This window comes from Ochlerotatus camptorhynchus, unplaced genomic scaffold (assembly GCF_037179485.1).
Source record: "Ochlerotatus camptorhynchus isolate MF236.1 unplaced genomic scaffold, CSIRO-AGI_Acam_v1.1 ptg000209l, whole genome shotgun sequence".
In the NCBI taxonomy this organism is placed as follows: domain Eukaryota; kingdom Metazoa; phylum Arthropoda; class Insecta; order Diptera; family Culicidae; genus Ochlerotatus; species Ochlerotatus camptorhynchus.
This window is the reverse complement of record NW_027040699.1, coordinates 988350-1012959: the sequence shown is the minus strand read 5'-3', so window position 1 is coordinate 1012959 and position 24610 is coordinate 988350. Positions and strand designations below refer to the sequence as shown.

General features: G+C 43.1%; 2 protein-coding genes across 2 annotated transcripts; both read left to right on the top strand.

Annotated features, from left to right (window-relative positions):
* The first annotated feature begins 1263 nt into the window (after positions 1 to 1263).
* Positions 1264 to 4558, top strand: LOC135703106 (uncharacterized). The gene is made up of 2 exons (XM_065224209.1): positions 1264 to 4254; positions 4310 to 4558. Exons 1-2 carry the CDS (start codon positions 1264 to 1266, stop codon positions 4556 to 4558), a joined length of 3240 nt encoding a protein of 1079 aa, XP_065080281.1.
* Positions 4559 to 4671: 113 nt separating this feature from the next.
* On the top strand, positions 4672 to 6249 carry LOC135703105 (uncharacterized). Its single transcript, XM_065224208.1, has one exon. The coding sequence runs from the start codon at positions 4672 to 4674 to the stop codon at positions 6247 to 6249; it is 1578 nt and encodes a 525-aa protein (XP_065080280.1).
* The last annotated feature ends 18361 nt before the right edge of the window (positions 6250 to 24610 follow it).

Below are 24610 nucleotides of genomic sequence, written 5' to 3'. Positions count from 1 at the left end.
GACGTAGCTCTTCCTTCTGGATCATCGTTTGCGCATTTAACGATTGGTTTAAATTTTTATCCTTTTCGCGAACTACTCGCCGCAGCGCTGGCATCGGATCACTTTGACGTTTCTATGTATTCGGTTTTTCTTGCATGCAACATTGTTTGCGAATCAGCGAGCAAGCTTGTTTTCCGCGAGAAGCCCACGAGATGTCTTTACTGCAGTCCTATGTTTGGCGGTACTATGTTTTGAAGATAATTTTATTCAAAGAGTTACGTCTGTTTGTCTGTGATAGTAACATCGCGATTACTGCTTAAACTGATTACCTGACGCTTACCAAGTTTAAAATTTGTGAATTTAGTAAAATGCGGTGCCTTTCCGTTTTTGGCAACACACGATTTATGCTTTTTTTTTGCATTCTATAAAATGTATCGAATGCTTTATTCAATTTGAGATGGTACTGGACCATTCTTCATGTGTTAGACGTTCATGTGGTATTTAATGAAACAATTTCCAGAAAGCACCAGTAAATTTCTGAGGAAATTAAAAGCTGATGGGGTCGTGTTGCCAAAAACAGGTAGGCAGTGCACCTGATTTTTTTTTTTTAATTACTGGAAAATCAGGGGCTTTCTTCATTGAGTTATTGGTTGTAATGCCATACCAAATAATATAACAACAAAATTTAAAGATTATTACGAACAACATGATCCGTGTAGCATGGGTTCAAAATCTTTCAGCTACAATGTATAGTTTCTATAGCTGCGGTATGGGGCTTTTGCTCGACTAATGGTGGATTTACATATTCAATTAAATGTTTAATATTTGCTTGGAAACAAGTAAACTTTTACTAATATTTTGCTCCTTTGCACGTATTCTTGGAAAATCATTGTTTCCTATGTATTATACTATTCTAAAAACACTATCATAATTATAATAATTGCGATAGTGGTTTTAGAATAGTAAAATTCATTAGAAACAGACGTGATCAGAGATGTTATGCCTCAGAACATCCCCATGTTCCAGTTTTCACCCGGATATCCACCGTTGCTTCCTACTTCAACTACTGCTAGTTTGTTTCCGGGAATTCCAAGCAATCCTGGTGTTTTCCCCGGGAATTCAGTATCGTTTCCGTATCCAGCAACAAGTATTGCATTTCCAGTAACGAGGTCGGAAGTAACACCGTCAGTAGTACCAACATCGCTGGGAATCGACGGGACTAGGATCAATCATTCAGTCAATTCGACAGGACCAACTAGTGCCCAATTGGCAGCTCGGCAGGTAATGCCACGAGAGCTACCCAAGTTCGGAGGGGATCCGGAGGAGTGGCCTATCTTCTATAGTTCGTTCAAGAACACGACGGAGGTCTGCGGATACACGGACGCCGAGAATCTAGCCAGACTGCAGCGCAGTTTGGGAAGTTCAGCATTGGAGGCAGTTAGAAGTCGTCTGCTCCTACCCGCATCTGTTCCGTACGTGATGGAAACGTTGCATAAGCTCTACGGAAGGCCAGAGATACTGATAAGTTCTCTTCTGAAGAAGGTGAGGAACGCTCCGCCACCGAAGTCGGATAACTTGAGCACCATTGTCACTTACGGCTTTGTTATTCAGAATCTCGTCGATCACATTATTCTGACAGATCAGCAAGCGCATTTATCGAATCCGATGCTGCTACAGGAGTTGATCGATAAATTACCCACCTCGCTGAAGATGCAGTGGGGATCCTTCAAGCAGGCGTTCGTTCACGTCAACCTGGCGACGTTTAACAACTTCATGTCGGGACTGGTGAATCTAGCTTCCGAACTGAGCATTGGAGTGGACTCTGCCCAAAACTACCAAAAACAGCCTAGGGTGGAAAAGACGAAGCAAAAGGAGAAGCTGTTCACCCACGCGAATGAGCCGCCAAGTGTATTGAAGAAGGAGAGTCCAGAAGGAGAACGTACGTCAAAAGCGTGTTCCTACTGCGAGAAAGACGGCCATCAGATCCTGAACTGTTTCAGTTTCAAGTCGTTGGACATCGGAGGCCGGTGGAAGGCAATGCGGCAGAAGAACTTGTGCCGATTGTGCTTGATACCGCATCGTAAGTGGCCGTGTCGCTCAAAAAAGGAATGTGGGGTGGATGCATGCCGTTTTCGACACCATATGCTGCTGCACAGTAGTCGCAACGATGCTGCCGACGGCGCAAAGTCAGGCGAGACTGTTCACCATAATCATCACCACACGAAATCGTTCTCTCTGTTCCGTTATCTGCCAGTTACGCTATACGGGGATGGGAAGCAAGTCGAAACTTTCGTGTTCCTGGATGATGGATCGTCATCGACGTTGCTAGAAGAAGGAATCGCAGCACAGTTAGGTATCGAAGGTGAACCAGACAACCTGTGGCTGAGTTGGACCGGAAAGATCAGTAGACACGAAAAGACATCGAAGAGGTTGAGCGTGAAGATATCCGGTGCTGGGAAGAAGGAAACTTTTCAACTGAGCAACGTACGAACAGTACACGAGCTAGGACTTCCAAGTCAAACGTTGCACTACACAGAGCTGTCAAATACATTCCCGCATTTGCAGGGGCTTCCCGTGGCCAGCTATGTCAACGCCAAACCGGGCATGATCATCGGTCTTGAGCACGTACGGTTGCTGACTAGTCTGAAGAATCGTGAAGGCAATAGCAGCGAACCAGTAGCAACCAAAACACGATTGGGATGGTGCGTGTATGGGAGAAACAACGGAAGCGAAGGTTCAATTGAACAGCTGAACGTCCATGCCTGCGAGGAGATGAGTAACAGCAATCTACACGATTCAATGCGAAAGTTCTTCGCCGTTGAGGACGCCGTTGTGACGAAGCAGCTTGAATCCGAGGAGGACAAACGAGCACGCAGCATCCTAGAAGCAACAACGGTACGGAGAGGAACTCGTATGGAGGCGGGTTTGCTCTGGCGTAAAAACAACGTAAACTTCCCGGATAGCTTTCAAATGGCGGTAAGCAGGTTGAGAGGTTTGGAGAAACGGTTGGCAAAAGATCCAGAGCTGCGCAGAAGAGTGAACGAGCAAATCGAGAGCTACGAACAGAAGCAGTACGTCTGTAAGGTGTCGTCCGAAGAGCTGGAGAAAACGAACCCTGAGCGAGTCTGGTTCCTTCCGTTAGGGGTGGTAACGAACCCCAAGAAACCGAACAAAATCAGAATGGTGTGGGATGCTGCTGCAAAGGTCGGTGGTGTTTCATTCAACGACATGCTGCTAAAGGGTCCGGATCTTCTCGTATCACTCGTGGAAGTTTTGCTACGATTCAGGGAAGGCAAGATTGCGGTGTGCTCCGATATCCGCGAAATGTTCCTGAGAATCCTGATTAGGGAGGCAGACAAGTGGTCGCAGTGCTTCTTATGGCGTAGCAGTCCAGAGGATGAAGTGCAGGTCTACGTAATCAATGTAGCGATGTTTGGGGCAACCAGCTCTCCGTGCACGGCGCAGTTCGTTAAGAACAAAAACGCTCTCGACTACGCGGAACTATATCCCAGAGCAGTAGACGCGATCATCAAGAACCACTACGTGGATGACTTCCTCGACAGTGTCAACTCGGTGGAGGAAGCAGTACAGCTTGTCAAACAAGTGCAATTCATCCACGCAGCAGCAGGCTTTGAATTCGGCAAAATCCTGTCTAACTCGCAGGATGTGCTCGATCGTCTAGGGGAGACTGAATCGTCAGCCTGCAAGTCGCTGAACCTAGATAAGGATGAAGTCTACGAACGCGTCTTAGGAGTGGTGTGGGTCCCTTCGGCGGATCATTTCACCTTCGATCAGACAGGGCTCAAGGAAGTTTTGGGCAGCAACGGGGTGGTTCCAACGAAAAGGCAAGTTCTACGGACCGTGATGAAGCTGTACGATCCGTTGGGATTCGTTGCGCACTTCGTCGTACAAAGCAAAATCCTAATGCAAGAGATCTGGCGAACGGGTACCAACTGGGACGAGCCCATAGAAGAGCAGCTACACGATCTATGGAATAGATGGATCGAACTATACGAGACAATCAATGAAGTGGAAGTTCCTCGTTGCTTTTTCGGGAATCTTCTGCCGAAGGAAGTTGACGAAATAGAAATCCACGTGTTCACGGATGCTAGTGTCACAGCATGTGCATGCGTAGTATACTTGCGATTGTCGGTCAACGGAGGTAGCTGGTGTTCGTTGGTAGCAGCAAAGACTAAAGTCGCACCACTTCGAGCGCTCTCAATTCCTCGCCTGGAACTTCAGGCTGCCATGATGGGATCACGTTTGCTGCAAAACGTTTGTTCGGCGCTCACTCTCAACATTCGGAAGCGTTTTCTATGAACGGACTCAGCTACTGTTCTGGCGTGGCTTCGATCGGACAGCCGCCGATACCATCAGTTCGTATCTTTTCGGGTTGGTGAAATTCTTTCGCTCACGAATGTGGATGAATGGCATTACGTACCCTCAAAGCTCAACGTGGCTGACGATGCCACCAAGTGGAATTCGGGGCCATCGTTCGATCCAGATAACCGTTGGTTTCAAGGCCCACCATTCCTACGAGATACAAAAGAGCAGTGGCCAAGAGAATCAGCAGTATTAGTGGCCGAAACGGATGCGGCAAGTGAAGAACTTCGTATGGTAGCCGTACATCAAACGGCTGACGAGGTAGTTGTCGTTGAACGCTTTTCGAGATGGAGTCGTCTAGTCCGAACGATGGCCAACGTTCACCGTGCGGTAAGGATCTGGAAGCAAACTATGTACGGAGAAAGTCGACGGCAAGGCCTCGATCGAGATGATTTCGTAAAAGCAAAGGAGACACTTTGGCGCCAGGCTCAAGCGCAGGCGTATTCGGAGGAGGTTCACGAGCTAACAAATGGTCACAGCGTTGGAAAACGAAGTTCACTGCACTCGCTGGTTCCATTTTTGGATGAAAACGGGGTCGTTCGGGTAGGAGGTCGAATCGGATGCGCACCGCACATTCCATACGCGGCGAAACATCCCGTTGTGCTGCCAAGAGATCATCGTATCACTTTCCTTTTGGTGGATTCCTTTCACCAACGGTTCCTGCACGCCAACGGAGAAACAGTCTGTAATGAACTACGGCAGGAGTTCTACATACCCAACCTTCGGGTGCTGGTACGAAAAGTTAGCCGAAGTTGTCAGCACTGCAAGGTCAAGAAAGCAGTTCCTGTGCCACCACTGATGGGGCCACTGCCGAGGGTACGCCTAACACCATTTATTCGGCCGTTCACGTACGTCGGCGTGGATTACATGGGGCCTTTCGAAGTCAAAGTGGGTCGCAGCGTGGTGAAAAGGTGGATCTGTCTATTCACCTGTCTCACTATACGGGCTGTCCACCTAGAGCTGGTCCACAGTCTTTTATCGATCGCCTGCGTTATGGCGTTCAGGAGATTTGTAGCCAGACGGGGAGCACCGTTGGAGGTATTTTCGGACAATGGCACAAACTTTGTTGGTGCCAATCGCCAGTTATCAGAGGAGAAACAGAGGATCCAGAACATCATCGAGGACTGCGCCGCCACATTCACCAATGCAAATACCAAGTGGCATTTCAACGTTCCGGCAGCTCCGCACATGGGAGGACCATGGGAGCGTATGGTCAAGTCCGTGAAGGTGGCGATGAAGGCTATTCTGGATAGTCCACGACATCCGAGCGACGAGGTGTTGGAGACGATTATGTTGGATGCGGAAGCTATTGTCAACTCCCGTCCACTGACCTACGTTCCCTTGGAAGCACCAGACGAAGAGGCACTCACGCCAAACCACTTTCTGCTGTACGGATCAACCGGCATCAAGCAACCAGCAACCGATCCTGTAAACGGAAACATCCTGCGAGACAGCTGGAAGCTTGCGCAGCACATCGTGGATGAATTCTGGCGCAGATGGGTGCGGGAATATCTCCCGATGCTAACGAGGCGAACGAAATGGTTCGAGGCGGTAAAGCCGCTGGAACCTGGCGATCTAGTCGTGATAGTCGACGAGCATTCGAGGAATCGATGGGAGCGTGGACGTATTTTGGAGACCTTTCCGGACAAATCCGGGCAGGTGAGGCGTGCTACGGTGCAGACAGCTAGGGGAGTGTTCGCTAGACCTGCGGTGAAGCTAGCAGTTCTGGACGTTAAGTGCAACGACAAGAGGACAGAAAAAGTCGCTGCGGATACGGAAGTGGTTCACGGGTCGGGGAATGTCGCCGATACCCCTCGTTGCGGCGAGTTGTTGGTGAACCAACTGACCGAACCCTCGCGAGCGAAACGCCAATGCCGGATAAAGTGAACGGAATGACAGAGGTAGTAAACAATACATAGACATCGAATAGTGAGCAGCTTTGAATTGTTTTGCACTTCTGCATAAGTTCTTTGTAAATTTAGTTAAGTGAATTGAATATCCGTAGGTTTTAAGTGAGTTTATTAGTTATAAGTAATTGATTATTAATAGATTTTTTATACAGATCGCTAATTATTAAAAGTCCGCTATAATAGTGCCACGCAGTGAGTGGAAAATTAATGATTACGAGGTATGTTACCTGAAAATTAATACTTACCCTATTGTCATTCAATTGTTAACCTAAAATGGACCTTAATTGATTTGTACTTGCCTGTAGATTATTTTGGACTCGTCCTTCCTAGGTTAACCGAAGATCAGGAGATAAAAGGAAGAATAATACCGAAAATGTAAGATTAGATTAATTTACTTACCTTGAATTTGATCCTAATTATATAATTTAATAAATTACAGCTTTAAAGCTGCTAAGTCAGCAACTGAAAAGAACGGTGTTTGTTCCGACTTACGGGAACACAAAGGAAAAAAAAAAAAAAAAAAAGATGACACTAACTACTAAATCCTCAGATCTATCCGTTTTAAAAACACATAAATTAAATTCAAATATTCGAGATCTCGGCTCACCAAGACATCTCTAACGGGTATCGCGGGTTGTTTTCCTCGGGCCCTGAAATGACGAGTTTTATAATTTACTTAGTAATCCAACCATAAAGTTATAATTTTACAGTAATGCACAGTAGAAAAACTGTACACTCAGAAAAATTTTCACGTAATTGCTACGTGAAAACATACGTATCTAGATTTTTTCCATCGTTTTTTTCACATAAGAGCTACGTGATTCTCATGTAGTGGCACTCATTTCATGAAGCTTATCCGTCACAGGATTATAGAAGCTACGTGATTTGGTTTGTGACATTCATTGGAGGATTCTAGTATCAATATTTTGACACTGTTTGTACAAATATTTCTTTAATATGTAGATACAATCTTTGCTGTATTCATAATTGTATAATTTAATAATATTTCTTTAATTTATTCAAATATTCTTAATAGACCACATTGATTTTTTAAATATTCATTCGATACACAGCACAAACAATCTGGACGATCATAGAGATGAGCCGAGATATTTTTTTCCTTAGAGGAAGAAACTGATGGACAGCTTGACATCATTCTGTTGAGCACAATGAAACAGACAGTTTGTTTTTGTTAAATAGAATAAAATAATCCATATAGTTATACTTACATCTTGCCACTACCGAATACCGAACAAAAGCACATCATGGTGCTGCCATGATTTGCAGCGCTCTGAGTGTACGTACCACTCTTTTTTTTAGATGTTGAAATCACATAAGCTTTACGTGAAATGAACATAGACTCAGTGTTATGGGAAAATCACGTACATTTCATTGATTATGTAGGTGTGTTAAAAAGGAACTCCATGTGAAATTCTAGGGACATCACATACATTCTACGTGAGTCACGTAAAATTTAGAGGAGAGGAAAAATTGAGAGCTTACGTGATTTTTCACGTAGCTTCAACGTGTAGATTATTTTGAGTGTAGATTCACGTGATTTTTGGACTTCCTTTATTACTATCACTTCTACACTGTTTTTTCAGGAAACGGTTGGAAAATCAAGGAATATTAAGGAATTAATTTGTCATCATTGAAACGACACCCTATTATGCGAAGTTTTGTGGAATTATGAGCGATAAAATGTGAAATTCGTTTATTTTTTCGCTACTTGGGGTGTATTTGCTTCGATTAAAAAAAAATGTATTTTAAAATAGGAATCCAATGTTTTTGAAAAACATTTATCTTGGGCAAACAACAAAATTTAAAGTTTCTGGGACTTTAAACTTTACAAAAATAAAAGAGAAATATTTTAGATGTCAGGTTTGAAAAATGTTCAAGAGTTTGGGGCTTAGAAAAATTTACAAGGATCTGGATTTTAAAATTTTGCGGCGGGCCATTCACTGTCAACCCGGTGTCAGAATCGATACAATGATGGTAAGGAGGTACACTTCGGGTAGGTCTTTAAAACTGCGTGTTGCAGTGTCATTTTTGTTAGTTTTAAATGTTAGTATTGCTTAAAGCCTTAACTTTAAGAAATTTTGCTAAACATATTCTTATCCAGACGCAAAATCAGTAGAACAAAATACAACCAATATGTCAATTATCACATCATTTCGGTATTTATAGCGTATACAAACACATTTTTCCGATAATTGCGGTTGTGGGCGGAGGAAAGTATTGATGAATATTTTTTTCCTACTATCTCCAAGCACTCGTTCTCGATTTGAAAGATCCACATCAACCACGCTGCTGTGTGCCGTGTGCTAACCATCATGGCGATAAATTAAACAGGTAGGAAAGATAGATACCAATGTTTTCCACTTTCAAAGTAGTCCCTCCCTCAACTCAGCGTCAGATATTCGCTTCCATCAACGCGCGGTGTGAAAAATTATTTTTACTCTCCCTTGGCGGCATCCAAACGGGTGCTATTCCGACGGCGATCCGTTGGAAAAGCAAGCGGGAAGCTTGTTATTAAAAATGGCGGAGCATGGCAAACTATTTGAATTTTGTTTAAAATTTGGCACACTTGGATCCAGCTCCCGTCCCGATCACACCGGGAGGACATTTGCATTGGCACACTTGGATGAGTGATGAGCGATTGGATGGCGCAAAATAACGGGAAATCTATCATTTATAAATAGGACCCCATTTTTCTCCGAACAGTCCACCGAGTCAAGCCAGGTAGCATTTGTCTCGGGCAATGGAATTTAAATTGAATACAGCTAATTAATTGGAGGTGCTAGCAACTTTGAACGAATGAACGAACGAGCTTAGAAATCGTTTATCCTTTCCGTGACTTTGGTGATGATTTGCACATGTACGTTCGCGCACCTGAGGTTGAAGAGATGCAGTCGATAGCTGCTTTTTTTTACTTTGGTTACGCTCGGAAAAATGTTTATTGGTGCAAAAATGTGGTCAAAAGTATGTGACTTGTGGAATGACCTACTGTGATGAGTAACTTTGCAGCGGTGTCACTCGTTTTGCGGAGGCGAACTTGTTGCTCGTCGATGATGACAGGTAAACGACCAACAGGTGCAAACTAGGTCAACAGTACTGGGATTACATTGAGAGCATTGAGCAAATAATTATTTTTCAATAAAGTTCAACATTTCTCGCATAACGACGGGAATAGTGACAATACTTCCCCTAACGAGAGCATCCTTTGCATAGTTTTACTACTTTTAAATGGCACCGCACTCGACCGGCAAAAACTGAAGAAAAAAAAACATCCTCGTCAACCTGTCCACACCGAGGATGAATGCGAGTGGTTTGTGTTGCTGTTTAATTTGCTGACACTTGACCGATGCAGTAATATTCTGCCTCTCTATAGCCGAGTGTGGAGCAACACAAACAACCCCGCATTACCGCATTTCTGCCTCATTTAAATTGCTTTTACGTAATTTGCAACTCGTGTTATTCCGATGTAGGTATAGGTATGAGGGTATAGCACAACAACGGGAAACTCGGTTCGCGGCAGAAATTATTCATCGCGAATAAAATTATCCACACCTTTTTCAGACCGAGTTGGATCGTATAGACATTTTCAAAATAAACAACCGTGGGCCATTAAGGAGGGGTTTTCTATTTTTAGCTCATATCGTCATTTTTCTCCTGGTCCGAAAATAGCACACGACACTTTTCTCGGACGGCTGCGACCTGTCCGCGGTTTTTTGTTTGCTTTTGAGGATGAGAGGGGTGGTTTTAGAAGTGAGGAGTCGGGCTGACACATCGTCAAGAATATAGAGTGGAGGAGATGCTGTAGATTGTTTCAAAGACACGTTCGATAAAGCCATAAACAATCAACGCAAGAAGGCTTTGCCTTCAATCCTTGCACCCAACCGGGAAATGTATGATTGTGTTACAGATTTGCATGAAAAGTATGCAGAGTTTGCAATATTTCGTGACATGAACCGATTCTGTAATGTGGTCGCCGGAAGATTTTTTGAATAATTTTGTAATTTTTGTGTTAGCGTATTATTCGAACAAAGTTTGTTTCCCCAAATGCATTGGGTCTAGAAAATAACCTCGTGAAGGTTTTATCTAAAAATATGCAATCTGAAAAAAAACTTGCTTTCGCTGATGGCCTAAAAGAGGTCCTGTGGATGGGATACAAATTTTTGAAAATAAAAAGTTTGGTTCCGGGTTTTTATGGGTTAAAGGAATGGACCATTTTCTCTTCCCGGTTATTCCGGATATCCTTCTTCTTCTTCTTCTTCTTCTTCTTCTTCTTCGCATTTCAAGCTTATTGCATATCGCATATTAGCTTATTGCGTGCTCTCAACTTAGTGTTCCAGATGCACTTCCACAGTTATTAATTGAGAGCTTTCGATGCCTGTACCATTTTTGCTTTGGTATAATTGTATGGCAAGTCCAATCATACTTCTATGCCCAGGGAAGTCGAGAAATTTTCCAACCCGGAAAATTCCTAGACTGGGACCGGGAATTGAACCCAGCCACCTCCAGCATGGTCTTGCTTTGTAGCTGTGACTTTACCGACTGAGCTAAGGGAGGCCCCATTCCGTATATCCACAAGACCTTTTTTCTGACCATCTGGGCGTAGAATCGATGTGGTGATGACATATTCCCTCTATGCTCATAATTGTATAAATTTTAGAAAATAAAAACTACAAGGACTATGGGGTTGTACGCAATGGTGACATAGGACTACGTGGTCTTATATAATAAATGTTATTTATCAACTGCAGCAGGAGCTTGTGTTTTGTGTAGGAATAGGAATTTGAGCGGCGAGTCATAGTTGTCGTCTTCAAAATGTTGAAGATAATAATGACGATGAAATGTGATTCACCTGAGCGATGCAAAGATACCACAGGGAAAGCCTGTGATGCGATTCAATAAATAATACGGCACTGGACATTGAACGAAACACTAGATGCTAACGATACCATCAAATGGGAGGATCTTCGGTCAGCTACTGTATTGACGAAAGCAACAATTATGGTCATATCAGCGTAGGTTCCGCCCCTTTTTACGGTTTTGTCGGTTGTTAATCGGACATGATAAATAATCATTTTTCGTAAGCTAGAAAATCATTCCTCACCCATTTTGGGTATTTTATCATACACTTCATCTGCTGTGGCTTTCCACGCTTAATTATGTGTTGTATAGAAACGGCCAATAGAATATCAGTGTCCACCCAGCTAAAGCTCCTCTCTTTTTTAGTTTTTCTCTTTAAACTCCTTCTTTCAACAAGTTGGCAAATCTTAGCCTTTAGCAGACAGACGCTTAACACTTTTTTCGGCGAATTTATGATCCTGCTTCACGTCATGGTTCTTCTCTATGCCTGTTCAGATAAATTAGTACTTTTATTTATTTTCTCTACTGCGCTAAATCAGTAGTAGACATTAGAAGGGATGTCGGTTACGCGGATAAATATTTAAATGGAAAAATCTCTACGATTAATCGTTAATCGAATAATTGGACTTTTAGGCATCCCTAGAAAATAGTGCAATTTCATGTTTTTTTGTGGTCCTTCGAAAATGTCGAACAGCAGAATTGCAACCAACAAGTGTAACCCAAGAACCAGAAGCAGTGCGATGCTAGTTTTCATTGCTATGACGACGACTGAATTAATGAGCTTAGAAGCAGAGGGGTGAAAGTAAATTCTCTTCATCGATTTCCTCTTTTGATGACCATGGCTTCACTAACCTATTTCGCACTATTTCTGCTATGCTCTTCAATCATCAAGAACAACAAACGTATCAATGAATGTGTTTGCCGTCGAGTTATTAACGAAACCCTGCTCCCCTGCTTTCAAGTTTGGTTACAAGATTACACCTCTGTAGAACATTTTGTGTGGTCTTTGGGGGCGCGTGGTTCTAAATATAGCGATGAGTGTGCAAAATGTTACGCAATTGAATCCTCCCTATTTGCACACACCCGAAGATCGGAGGCGAATGCCACTAACAATTCTAGATAAACATTTCAAAGGGTCCTATCTGCTTTGATCGATTCTCTTCATCGACTTTCTCTTTCGTCAATAACGCAGCTGCAAAACCTTTCCCTGTTGTATTTGACGTTTTGGGTGCTAGATAACAACCTCCTTTATCAAACTATGTGGTAGAATTAGCGCGAAATCTGTATGCATAGCAGTGGTTATGAAAAGAGAAAGTGAAGAGAATCGATCAAAGCAGATAGGACCATTTGAAATGTTCATCGAGAATTCTCTGATGACTGTGTTGGGGAAGCAGCATATGCATGTACGTGGGCATGGGCTACAAAATGGTGAGTTGACAACCTGGAAGGAGCGGAATACCTAGCCCTGGTCACAAGTTCCTACTTCACGCCTCCTCGAGTCATATGATAACAAAAGACTACCAGCTGAAACATGGACACAGCTGGGTGGCGTAGTCTGGGCAATGTTGCCAGTCCGGCAATAGCAAAGTGAAGAGGTGCGACGCGAACACTGGCGCGGTAACCATAGTACGGTGATAGAGGAAATGCTTCACCAAACCTGAGCGTCTGCTCACCATGGAGGTGCGGCTCAAAACGGCGTCTGTTCTCCATGTTAGGAGCGGCTGATCACCGTCCTAGTGCCAGCGTGGGACTCTAAACAGAGCTGTGCACGATGGTCCTCCGGCGAGACAGGGGGTTGGGGCAGGCCCAACAAGCCGCCCTGAAAAAAAAAACAAAGTTGCAAATACCGAAGAAAGAAATACGGATCGGAACAATCGGCACTGACCTACGCGACGAAATAAGGACTACGATTGGAAACTCGGAACATGGAACTGCAAATCGCTCGGCTTCCCGGGTTGCGATAGGTTAATCTATGGCGAACTTCAACCACGCAACTTCGAAGTCGTAGCACTGCAGGAACTTTGCAGGACGGGACAAAAGGTATGGAAAAGCGGGCATCGAGCGGCTACTTTCTACCAGAGCTGTGCATCACCAACGAGCTGGGAACCGGCTTTGTAGTGCTGGGTAAGATGCGCCAACGCGTGATTGGTTGGCAGCCGATCAACGCGAAGATGTGCAAGTTGAGGATTAAGGGCCGTTTCTTCAACTACAGCATCATCAACGTGCACTGCCAACACGAAGGGAGACCCGACGACGAGAAAGAAGCGTTCTATGCGCAGCTGGAGCAGGTGTACGACGGCTGTTCAAAACGGGACGTCAAAATTGTCATCGGCGACATGAACGCTCAGGTAGGACGGGAGGCAATGTATAGACCGGCAATCGGGCCAAACAGCCTGCATGCCGTTTCGAACGACAACGGCCAACGATGCGTGAACTTTGCAGCCTCCCGGGGTATGGTAGTTCGAAGTACCTTTTTCCCCCGCAAGGATATCCACAAAGCCACCTGGAGATCACCTGACCAACACACAGAAATCCAAATCGATCACGTTCTAATCGACGGGAAATTCTTCTCCGACATTATCAACGTCCGCACGTACCGCAGTGCGAACATAGATTCGGACCACTACCTAGTTGCAGTATGCATGCGCTCAAAACTCTCGACGGTGCATAACACACGTCGAAGTCGAACGCCGCGACCCAAAATTGAGCAACTCCGGGACGCCGGAGTTGCCCAGGACTACACGCATCAGCTGGAAGTTGCACTACCCACGGATGAGCAGCTTGGCGCAGCTTCTCTTGAAGATGGCTGGAGGGACATCCGTTCAGCCATAGGTAGTACTGCTGCAGTGGCACTAGGTACTGCAATCCCGGACCGAAGAAATGACTGGTTTGACGGAGAATGCAAACTGTTAGTAGAGGAGAAGAATGCAGCACGGGCGAGAATGCTGCAACACCGCACGAGATTGAATGTAGAGCGATACAAACAAGCGCGGAACAGACAAAACTCGGTTTTCCGAAGGAAGAAGCGTCAGCAGGAAGACCGAGATCGCGAGGCGATGGAAAATCTGTACCGCGTAAACGACACACGGAAGTTCTACGAGAAGCTAAATAGTTTGCGCAAAGGATACGTGCCGCAAGCCGATATGTGCAAGGACTTGGACGGTAACCTTCTCACGAACGAGTGTGAGGTGATTGAGAGGTAGAAGCAGTACTATGACGAGCACCTCAACGGTGAAGCAGCAGAAAACGAAGGTGGCACGGAAACAGACCTTGGAGCACGCGCAGAAGACGACAGGCTACCGGTCCCTGATCTTCAAGAAGTTGAGGAGGAGATCGGTCGGCTGAAGAACAACAAAGCAACTGGTGTAGATCAACTACCAAGTGAGCTATTAAAATACGGTGGTGAAGCACTGGCTAGAGCGCTGCACTGGGTAATTGCCACGATTTGGGAGGAGGAGATATTACCGAAGTAGTGGATGGAAGGTGTCGTATGCCCAATCTACAAAAAGGGCGACAAGTTCGATTGCTGCAACTACCACGCGATCACACTGCTGAGCGCCGCCTACAAGGTACTCTCCCAAATTCTATGCCGCCGTCTGTCACCATATGCAAGAGAATTTGTGGGGCAATACCAGGTGGGATTCATGGGTGCCCCAGCTACCACGGACCAAATTTTCACGATTCGGCAGGTTCTGCAGGAATGCCGCGAATACAACGTGCCCACACATCATTTGTTCATCGATTTCAAATCCGCATACGACACAATCGATCGAGATCAGCTATTGCAGATTATGCACAAGTACGGACTTCCGGATAAACTGACGCGATTGGTCAAGGCGACGATGGATCGAGTGATGTGCGTTGTTCGAGTATCGGGGACACTCTCGAGTCCCTTTGAATCTCGAAGGGGGTTACGGCAGGGTGATGGACTTCCGTGTCTGCTGTTCAACATCGCGTTAGAAGGTGTGATCAGAAGAGCTGGGATAGACACGAGTGGCACGATATCCAGCTCCTTGGCTTCGCCGATGACATTGACATTATGGCAAGGAACTTTGAGATGATAGCGGAAACGTACATCAGACTGAAGGCTGAAGCTAGACGGATTGGACCGCCGAAAATGATACCAGCAGAGAAATTCAAAGACGCATTATGGCAGGGAATCGTACCTACTTTGGACTCCGGAGGACGCTCCGGTCGAATAAAATTCGCCGCCGCACGAAGTTGACTGTCTACAAGACGCTGATTAGACCGGTGGTCCTTTACGGCCACGAGACCTGGACTATGCTCGTGGAGGACCAACGCGCCCTTGGTGTTTTCGAACGGAAGGTGTTGCGTACCATGTACGGTGGAGTGCAGATGGATGACGGAACGTGGAGGAGGCGAATGAACCACGAATTGCACCAGCTGCTGGGAGAACCATCCATCGTCCACATTGCAAAAATTGGGCGACTACGGTGGGCTGGGCACGTCGTATGAATGCCGCACGACGACCCAGAGAAAATGGTTATAGAAAGCGACCCAACAGGAACAAGAAGAAGAGGCGCGCAGCGGGCAAGGTGGATCGACAAGTAGAAGGTGACCTGCGGACCCTTCGCAGACTACGAGGCTGGCGAACTGTGGCGATGGATCAAGTAGAGTGGAGACGACTTCTCGGACAGCAGAGGACAACAAGGCCTTAGCCTGATTGGTAAGGTAAGTATATGCTTGTACGTAATTGGTGGATTTGTTAGTTATTTCCACGCTTTTGAACAATGCTTGACATTTACCACTTTAGCAGTCAATATATTTCTGATCGATTGGTGATAAAATGATTGAAATTGGTCCAGGAGCAGCTGAGTTATTAACGTTCAAAATCTTTCATAATTTCGTTACATGATCCATTTTTAGTTTTCACAACGTGTACCCCCATATAGAGATCACAGACGTAGTCCTATGTATGTATGTATGTATGTATGTATGTATGTATATACAATCCTACTTCCACTGTCCGGCAGTGTTTTTTATGGAAGAAAAATGTTTGCAATTTTAGCTCGGAAGTTGAAAGGTGATACCTCTGTTGAGATTCAGTTACCCATTTCAGAATGACTGGTCACTCACGTCAATTCCGAGGTTACTTTCACTTACAACAAGCCCCGCATACACGTAGTACCGATATAAAATGTATATTGGTACTGCGTGTACACTTCCTGCTTTGTAGATGGCACGTATTTAATAGGATGCATTTACTGATTGAAATATAATGTAAACAAATAAAAGTTAAGTCTCATCCGTATCAAATGATTCCAAATGCTACGGATTCATAGAAATTAAGTTTAAATAGGGGAATTTACGTATTCTCGGCAACCTAAGCAGCGACCATCTTTCTATAGCCTTTTTCTCTCAGGAACGCACGCATATGCAGTATTGGTTTGTTTCCAATCTTTCGCTGTCAGCTGCTCAAACAATTTCAGTCGAAATAATTGTCAAAAACTGTTTTGAAACGCTTTTACAAAGCTCCAAACTTCTCTAGTGAGAGCCTAAAGGATCGTTTGAATGCATTCAGGGAAGTGTTTTCGTGAGAAAATCCAATGAAATTAGCGATTCAATTTGGGTTGCCGAAAATTGTCTGTCATGCCGAAGCCGTCATTTTCCCTAGATAAAAGAAGAAAAAAAGGAACAATCTCACCAAATCAGTCCAAGTGAATCCTTTGCAAGCAGCTCTGTCACGTTTGATGTAGTAGTTGCGATCATAGACCCGCCTTACGGGGATCAATTCTCTGGTCTAATATAGTCAATTGCTCCAAGTGGAAGTGGCAATTTGCATCTCTTTGATGCGAACACGGATCGACCGCCCATAAATTCATACAACGCATAAATAAACTGAAGTTAAAAACTATCACTCGCGATGTCACAAATTTCTGGACCGGGAGCACATGCGAAATCTAATTACAACTTCACAAAAGTCGAGAAAAAATGGAGCGAAATTTAACGGCTGAAAATTTCTAGAGCTCACAGGCGTAGTCAACGTATTGCTTCTATGCTCATGACTGCACAATTTACAAAAAATCACGGATCTCTAGGTCACCCTTTCAGGAACATTTCGGGTTTTCCCGTCCAGATTGCCAACAGGTTCAACCAAATTGCCGAGAACCAGTCATGTCAACATGAATCGACACGCATTTTGCTCGGGACTCTTCCGGGTTGTTCCATTTTGGATGGCCAACCACAGGTCCAATCGGAATTCTATCTGTTCTAAATTAAATTAGATAGCCATACCTTTTGAATGGTGGCTGAATCGTAACGATTGATCATTGCATTATTGATATCCAGCCATGTCAACCATGAATCAACACGCATTTTGCAGCCTTGGTACTTTGAGGAAGGTCCGATGGCTTGGGATTATGCCAGTTAGTATTATATTTTTAATATCAACATTTTGGCGAAGAACTGCAATCCCTCTAAACACATCAGAACTGCGTACAATTGAAAGATATTGGGGTTTTTGACTGTCTGTGAATCCTGTAAAAATCGATAGGATGATGTGATTTTTTTGCAAAAAAAAAAGTGGGAAAAGCATCCAAGTAGGTGACTGAGGGCACTATGCTAATCCTTATGGATGGGATCATATGTTAATTTCGAGCATTTTGATAAGAAGTCGAATTAATAGTTTTGTTATGCGAATATGATGTCAACTTATCCTTTGTTTTGATGAATTATTTCTGGTTCGAAAATAAATTGAAATATTTTTTTTACTGTGAGTTTTTCTTTGGCTAGATTTTGCTGCGTGAATACTTTAGCGTTATAATGAATTAGGCATTAACGCTAACATAAATATTTATAGCAATGCATGAAATGAAAACGATGTCAGCGGTGGATCCGAATGGTCTCGAACAGTGTTGTTGTTATTTTCACAGGCCATTGCAAAAATCACTGACGTACGTTACAAACATTAAACCCGGTGGCGGGTGACACAGTGGCTGTTTGCTGACGTTACTTTCGTAAAAAAGCGAAATCTCTCACCCGCAACTAACAAAAAAATAAATAAAATGAAATAGCCGGCTGAATCATCCAAGCCGCATTTTTCCCCAACAAACGACTCGACGTGAAAGTCGTATTAAATATTCTTCTGGTTGGCAATTATTTTGCATTTGTCTATTGGTAACAGCTGGCGGATGAATAAGACTCTTGGTACCATACCATTATGACGTACAGTAGTGAGGACATGCGTGAACTGTATCTACCGCCCACCTCACCGAGCAACCGAAATGCGGAGGCGTGACTTCGTGACGTCAGTGCAATTTACTGACGCTAGGGAGTAATGAAAATTGCAAACTTATCTCCGCGCATGATCACGAAGAAATATGTACTATCATCGTAACATTACACAACATTGACGGTAAACTGTTTGTCTTATTGACATCAAAGTAGACAAGCAACTTATGAACTTTCTGTCAAGTACCGACTCCAACGCATGCTGAGAATGTCCCAACGGCGGTCATAAATTGCCTAACACCAGACTGATTATTTCTGCTCGCAAAATTCTTTCAAAATAACTCACTCGCCGGCGACGCGTGGTCACGTTCATGACATTTCGCACCCGAAAATAGCCATTATCAGGGAAAAATCTTCTTTTCATGCTCATTACCGTCGCCCGGTCGTCATACGCCACAAAAGACACAATGACTCACGGACATCCATGGCAACTTTTAGCACCGCTCCAAGTCAAGATTTCTAGACTCACTCCGAAGAAGCGAGAGTGGAGCGTATTAACTAACATCCTATTATTAGAAACATTTTTCCACCATCACCACCGGTGATGTGGGATGATCCAAGCCTCGTCCTGCTTCCTCCAACGCCCTTCCATCCCTTCCGGCATCAATCAATCCGCACACGGTGCAAACCAATTCCAAATTCCCGTGGTAAGTTCTATACCTACAAGAATTTGACAAGAAAAGTTGGAAATTCACTGCAAAAGTGGCCCCTTCCTTTCCCGGCTATGCCCACCGTGATCATTCTACTCTTCGCATCTTATCCTAGTGAGAATTTTGTGACGTAGGGGAAGACAGTCCAAAACGCTCCCGGAGTAGCACCACTTTTTCATAGCTTTCCCGTTTTCAATACACGAATTTGACAAGCAGCATTGCTAGTTCAGTGCTTAAACTAGCATTTCTGCCCAAAAAAAAAATCGCAGAAATTGCAATGGAAAAGCTATTGGGCGTTTTTCCCCCGTGGTGCATTTTGCCCAGTACTACACTACGATAAATTTGAGTGGGCGCGTGAAAACGGCACAAAACATGCGGACAAAATACCTTCTTACCACCTTCTTGCTTGCTTTTCACTTTCCCTTGCCGCGTTGTGTTGGTTAGACTAAGCAGGCGTTCTTTTCTCGCTTCTTTGGGCATCCCGACACCCACGCCGGGACAGCTTCAGACCGGTTCGCTTTCTCTTTCGGTTCCCCGTGCTGTGTTTATTCATTTGGGGAAAATATCAAAGGAGCAGAGTGCACGCGGTGAATATGATTTTTATTTCCCGTAGAAGTGAAAATTATAACATTTGTTAGTGTCTGATGATTCAGTTTATGAATAGACAGTAATGACCCGATTTTATCAGCCTCGTTTTTGACAATCTTTTCTAATGTTGTACGAAGCGCATGCGCTCTTTCAATGGCCTTATTGCATCAAAGTATACCTTAAACATCCATCTTGAAGATGAATGATAAAGATTTGGAATTACGGTTATGTGAAGTTATTGAAGGATGAAAGTCTGCTGCGCGATAAAATCGGTTCATTTCTGTTAATTAAATTTGGTACTCAATTTTTTAAATGCAACGGTTCGGATCAATTAGGTGCTTTACATTGCTTTTGACAGCACTTAACACCAGGGCGTATGGGCTCGAGTTGAGAATGTTTGGTGATATTCACTTTTAATTACAAATATCAATCATTATGCACTGCGGCACCATACTCTTTGCACAGTCCCCAGTACCTAAATAATAGTGCACTCGTGTATTTTCGAACGTATCTCAATTGCATCGAGATTTTTTTTTAAATCTGGGAAAATTCTGGAAAAGTCGGATGACACATCCTGGAGTAGTTGGATGAAACGGATGAAACTTACAAGTTGAAAACAAAATCCTCTGGAGGTGTCGAATAAACCAGCTACTGTATGTATGTATGTAAGGTAGCCACCGGTGTCGAATAAACCAGCTACTAATTCAAAAACATCTTCCTGGGTAAATCAATTAAAATTAAATGTTTAAATTTATTTGATAGGGGAAATGGATGTAATGTCGGCCTAAATGCCCCTAATTTGGGCCCATACATAAATTCAGCAATCGACTAAATTTTCAATAGTGACCAAAAATATCCGTTAGTACCGTCTCAATGACGCGTTCATCTAGATAAAATTGATAAATAATTAATTCTTAGCGATGGGCCCAATCTTAGATCCATAGGCCAGCATTAGAGCCATTTCCCCTACTTTATGGATATTTAACAACTTGTTACAAGGCAGTCGGATCTAAATCGACCGACTTCGACTCCTCTGATTTGAAAATAACCGACTCAGACTCCTGTACTCCAATGCGATGAAATTACAATAAAATATTCTTCAGCGAGTTGCGGTTCAATAAGTATTTAAGAATTGTTATTTATTAAAGATGATTTTCGGATATTTTTCGAAGAGATTATTCACTGATTCAAATACTTGGTGTATGCAAAAATAAATTGACAAATTGCCGGTTTAGGCACCACATGATTTTTGTCTTTTTGCTTTCTAAAAAACCCATCGACCGCTTCATTCATTGTGTGATCTTACTTGACCATTGTTCATGAAATATGCAGTACCGGACCGCTGACGTAAAATGCTATCTGAAGCACGGAACTCAATGAGCGATAGAAGATAGGAGCAATCGACGACACCGTTGAGTAATTTAACGACAAACGTAGTTTGTTGTAATTTTCGTCTTCGATCAAGAGTTTCAAGACCAAGCAGACGGTATCTATCGGGATACGCTGGAAGGTTAGAAGGATCATGCCATGGTAGATTCCTGTGAGCAAGCCGTACGAACCTTTTTTGGACTCGCTTGATTGACCATATGACTGAAGTGTTTTCTAGAAATTGTCGCACGATGGAATAATATAGCGCTTTTAGGCAGTGTGGATCCGTGAAGTCCATGGCAATTTTGGAGATAAAGCCAAGTTGACGGTTTGCCTTGGACATAATCGATGCATAATGGGAATGGAAGGAGAGCTTCGAATCCAACACAACACCAAGATCGGTCACATTGTTCACCTTATCGAGGACAGTATCATAGATGTGGTATTCATACATTTTCGCGTCTTTGGAAAATTTAAGAGAACTATGTTGGGACTGCAAAATTTCAGCATATTAGCGGTGCCGGTGGTGTAGTGGTAAGCGTGATTGATCTGATCACGCCTTCATTCGGAAGGGAAGTAAAGCCGTTGCTCCCCGGTTCATGAGTTGATGGGTCGATAGGTAGGGGGGGGGGAGCTGCCTCCTTGGCGACGACTTTTGTCCAGAAAGTACTAGTAATAATCTGATGAAAATATTAGGTGGTGTTGCCAAAAACGGGAAGACACTGTATCAATACAGTGATTTATGCATAGTATTTTGGTAAACCATGAGAATACATTTGAGTAAACATGTTTTAAAATATAAATGCTTGGAAAATAAATTGGTTTTTGTTTATAATGCAAACAAATTCGAAGACATCCATGTTTTCTGATGATGCAAACATTTGTCAGGAAATTATAAGCTTAATCATTCTAGTACTTTATTTAGCGTATTCTGGAATGTCGTAAGCCAATTGAACAACAATACTAAAAACATGCTTTTAAAATTGTTTTATTGATGACAATAAAATAGTACAACTAATCTTTAGAAAGTCTCAATGGTCACCAGTCGATACAACTGAACACATTTATAATCAAAATGGTGCTATAGTCCAAACGTATACTAACATTGATAAATTAAAAATAAATAAAAAAAAAATTTAAAATAAAGTTCTAGAACAACTCACTTCAAGCAACTTTGCTGGCAGTGATGGATCGCTCTTTTGGAACTTTTTCATTACTTTTTAATATGGAATGCCTACGTTAAATCCAATTGAATTTTCAGATAACCCATTTTAAAATAGATAGTTTGGTGCTATTAATCTCCCTATCAAAATTCTAAATATCCACAACGTATAGCCACACACTGTGTTTTCACTGAAGCTACACTCGAAAGCGCTCTTAAGTATACTTTCAGAGTGTGACTCTACGGTGCAGATAATTTGAATTAATATAGGGAGATTAATAGCACCAAACTATCTATTTTAACATGGGTTAACTAAAAATTCAATTGGATTTAAGGACTGTTCATTAATGAAAGTAGACACCTGTTTCTCAAAGGAAAATATTTATTTTCGATCAAATTCATTAGTTTACTTTATATAAATGAAAATCAACATACATATGACCGATTTCACGTGAGTTTGAATGTTTACTTCTCATTTCTGAAGAAAGCTCGGACTTTTCTCTTGATACCGCCCATTAGATTCTGCACAACTTACTTCTTATCTTTTCGTTGTGCTGCAGATCAAATTTTCTTGAAGCAGTCAACTACCATCTTTCTAAAGATGCCGTTTAATTATTGTCCAGTATCTTTCGATAGGACACAGTTCAGAGCAGTTTGGGGGATTTTGGAATTTTTCGACAAAATCCACTTTTTCCTTCTTAAGCATCTCCAACGTAGCAGAAGCATAGTGGGCAGATGCCAGATCTGGCCAAAACAATGGCGGATCCGTATGATTTCGGGAGATGGGTAGAAACCGGTTTTTGATGCATTATTTTCTGTAATTTTCATGAAAAAACGCAGTAGGCTCTGCCCGCGAACGATTGGTTTTGTTTTCGCTGGCGCTGATTTCATCTGTTTTTCGCATGTTTTTTAATTGTACCAAATCAAACAAATATTAGTTTTCGCTTGTGGATAAGTGTAAATGAAGATCTATCACATCTTAAGAAGTTTTTTTTTGTGATATTCTAATTAACGTGAAAAATCTGGGACAAGAATTTGTTTCGAGTAGCTGTGTTCCTGTGGTGTCGCGTCGGTCGGTTTTTCATTTCGCTTGTTTTTGGTGCTTTGCCTCCGTCCTTACCGTTTTTTTCTTTTCTTGGTGCTGGCGTTCTGCCTTCCGGAGGATGCACGCGAATGAGGTGTCAAGCAAAAATTCGGTGCAAATGAAAAATTTCGAATGTGATTCAAAATGTCGTGTTGGGTTGTAAAAACAACGCGGAAGATTTTTTCGATTACCGCGAGTGAACAAACTTGTCCTTTTTCGGAGGCAGAATTTGGTCAGACCCATCTGATTTATAATCAATCATAAATGCATATTTCCATATATTACTAAATACGCGCCAGATTTCGAAACATCACATTTCGAAATCTGGAAGTGTGTTTGCAGTACCATTATTCATTTGATAACGGTAGTGTTTACATGCGGGGCTTATTGTATGTGAAAGTAACCTCGTAATGGACGTGAATTACCAGGCATTCTGAAATGGGTTGCTGAATCTGCAGTAGAGCTATCGCTTTCTAACTCCCGGACTAAACTTGCTTTAAATTATTACATCAAGGATTGTTGTAAGCAAATTTCTTCCATAATACCACTGCCGGCCAGTGGGGGTTAGATTGAGTACACACACATACATACATTATTTTCTGTAATTTTCACCATTGATTATGCCCGTTGTGAAATACGAAGAACTCTTCATGCTACAGGAACAAATGGCTTGCCACACCAAAACCTTTTTTCTAAATTTTTCGGTTCGGATGTATCGCACATCATCAGGCACATCTGTCTTCTGCTGAGAGTTGAAAAATTGCGGCCCGGGAAGGGTACTGGTATCCAATTTGACGTACGTCTCGTCGTCCGTCAAAATGCACCGGTTCGGCTTTTGAAGGAGAACGTCATACAAGTTCCGCGACCGTATTTTCGAAGAAGCTTTCTGTGAATCCGTCCTTTTGGGTGCTTTTTGCTTCTTGAAGGTTCTGACATTGTTACGTTTTTTGATATTCTGCACAGTACCGACGCTAAGGTCCATTTTTTTTTGAAATTTCACGAACGGAACACGGTTTATGTGATTTCAAAAGGCGTACTGCTGCCAGCTACTTTTTCTGGTCCGATGACCCCTTTTTGCGCCCAGATTTCGGTAAATCTTCAAGAGAACACGTTTCTCCTAACTCCTCAACAATCTTGAACACTGTAGATTTACTGCTCTTCACGCTTTTTGCCAATCCTCGAAACGACAACTTTTCAACATAAACAATGTTTTTAAACACTGAGCGAAAACTCAGTGTAAGGTAGGCATTCTATATTAAAAAGTAGCGAAAAAGTCCCTAAAGAGCGATTCATCCCTGTTTGCTGGTAATCATGACTGCCTCTCACTTCGAAGGGCCTGGGTTCAATCCCAGTTCGATCC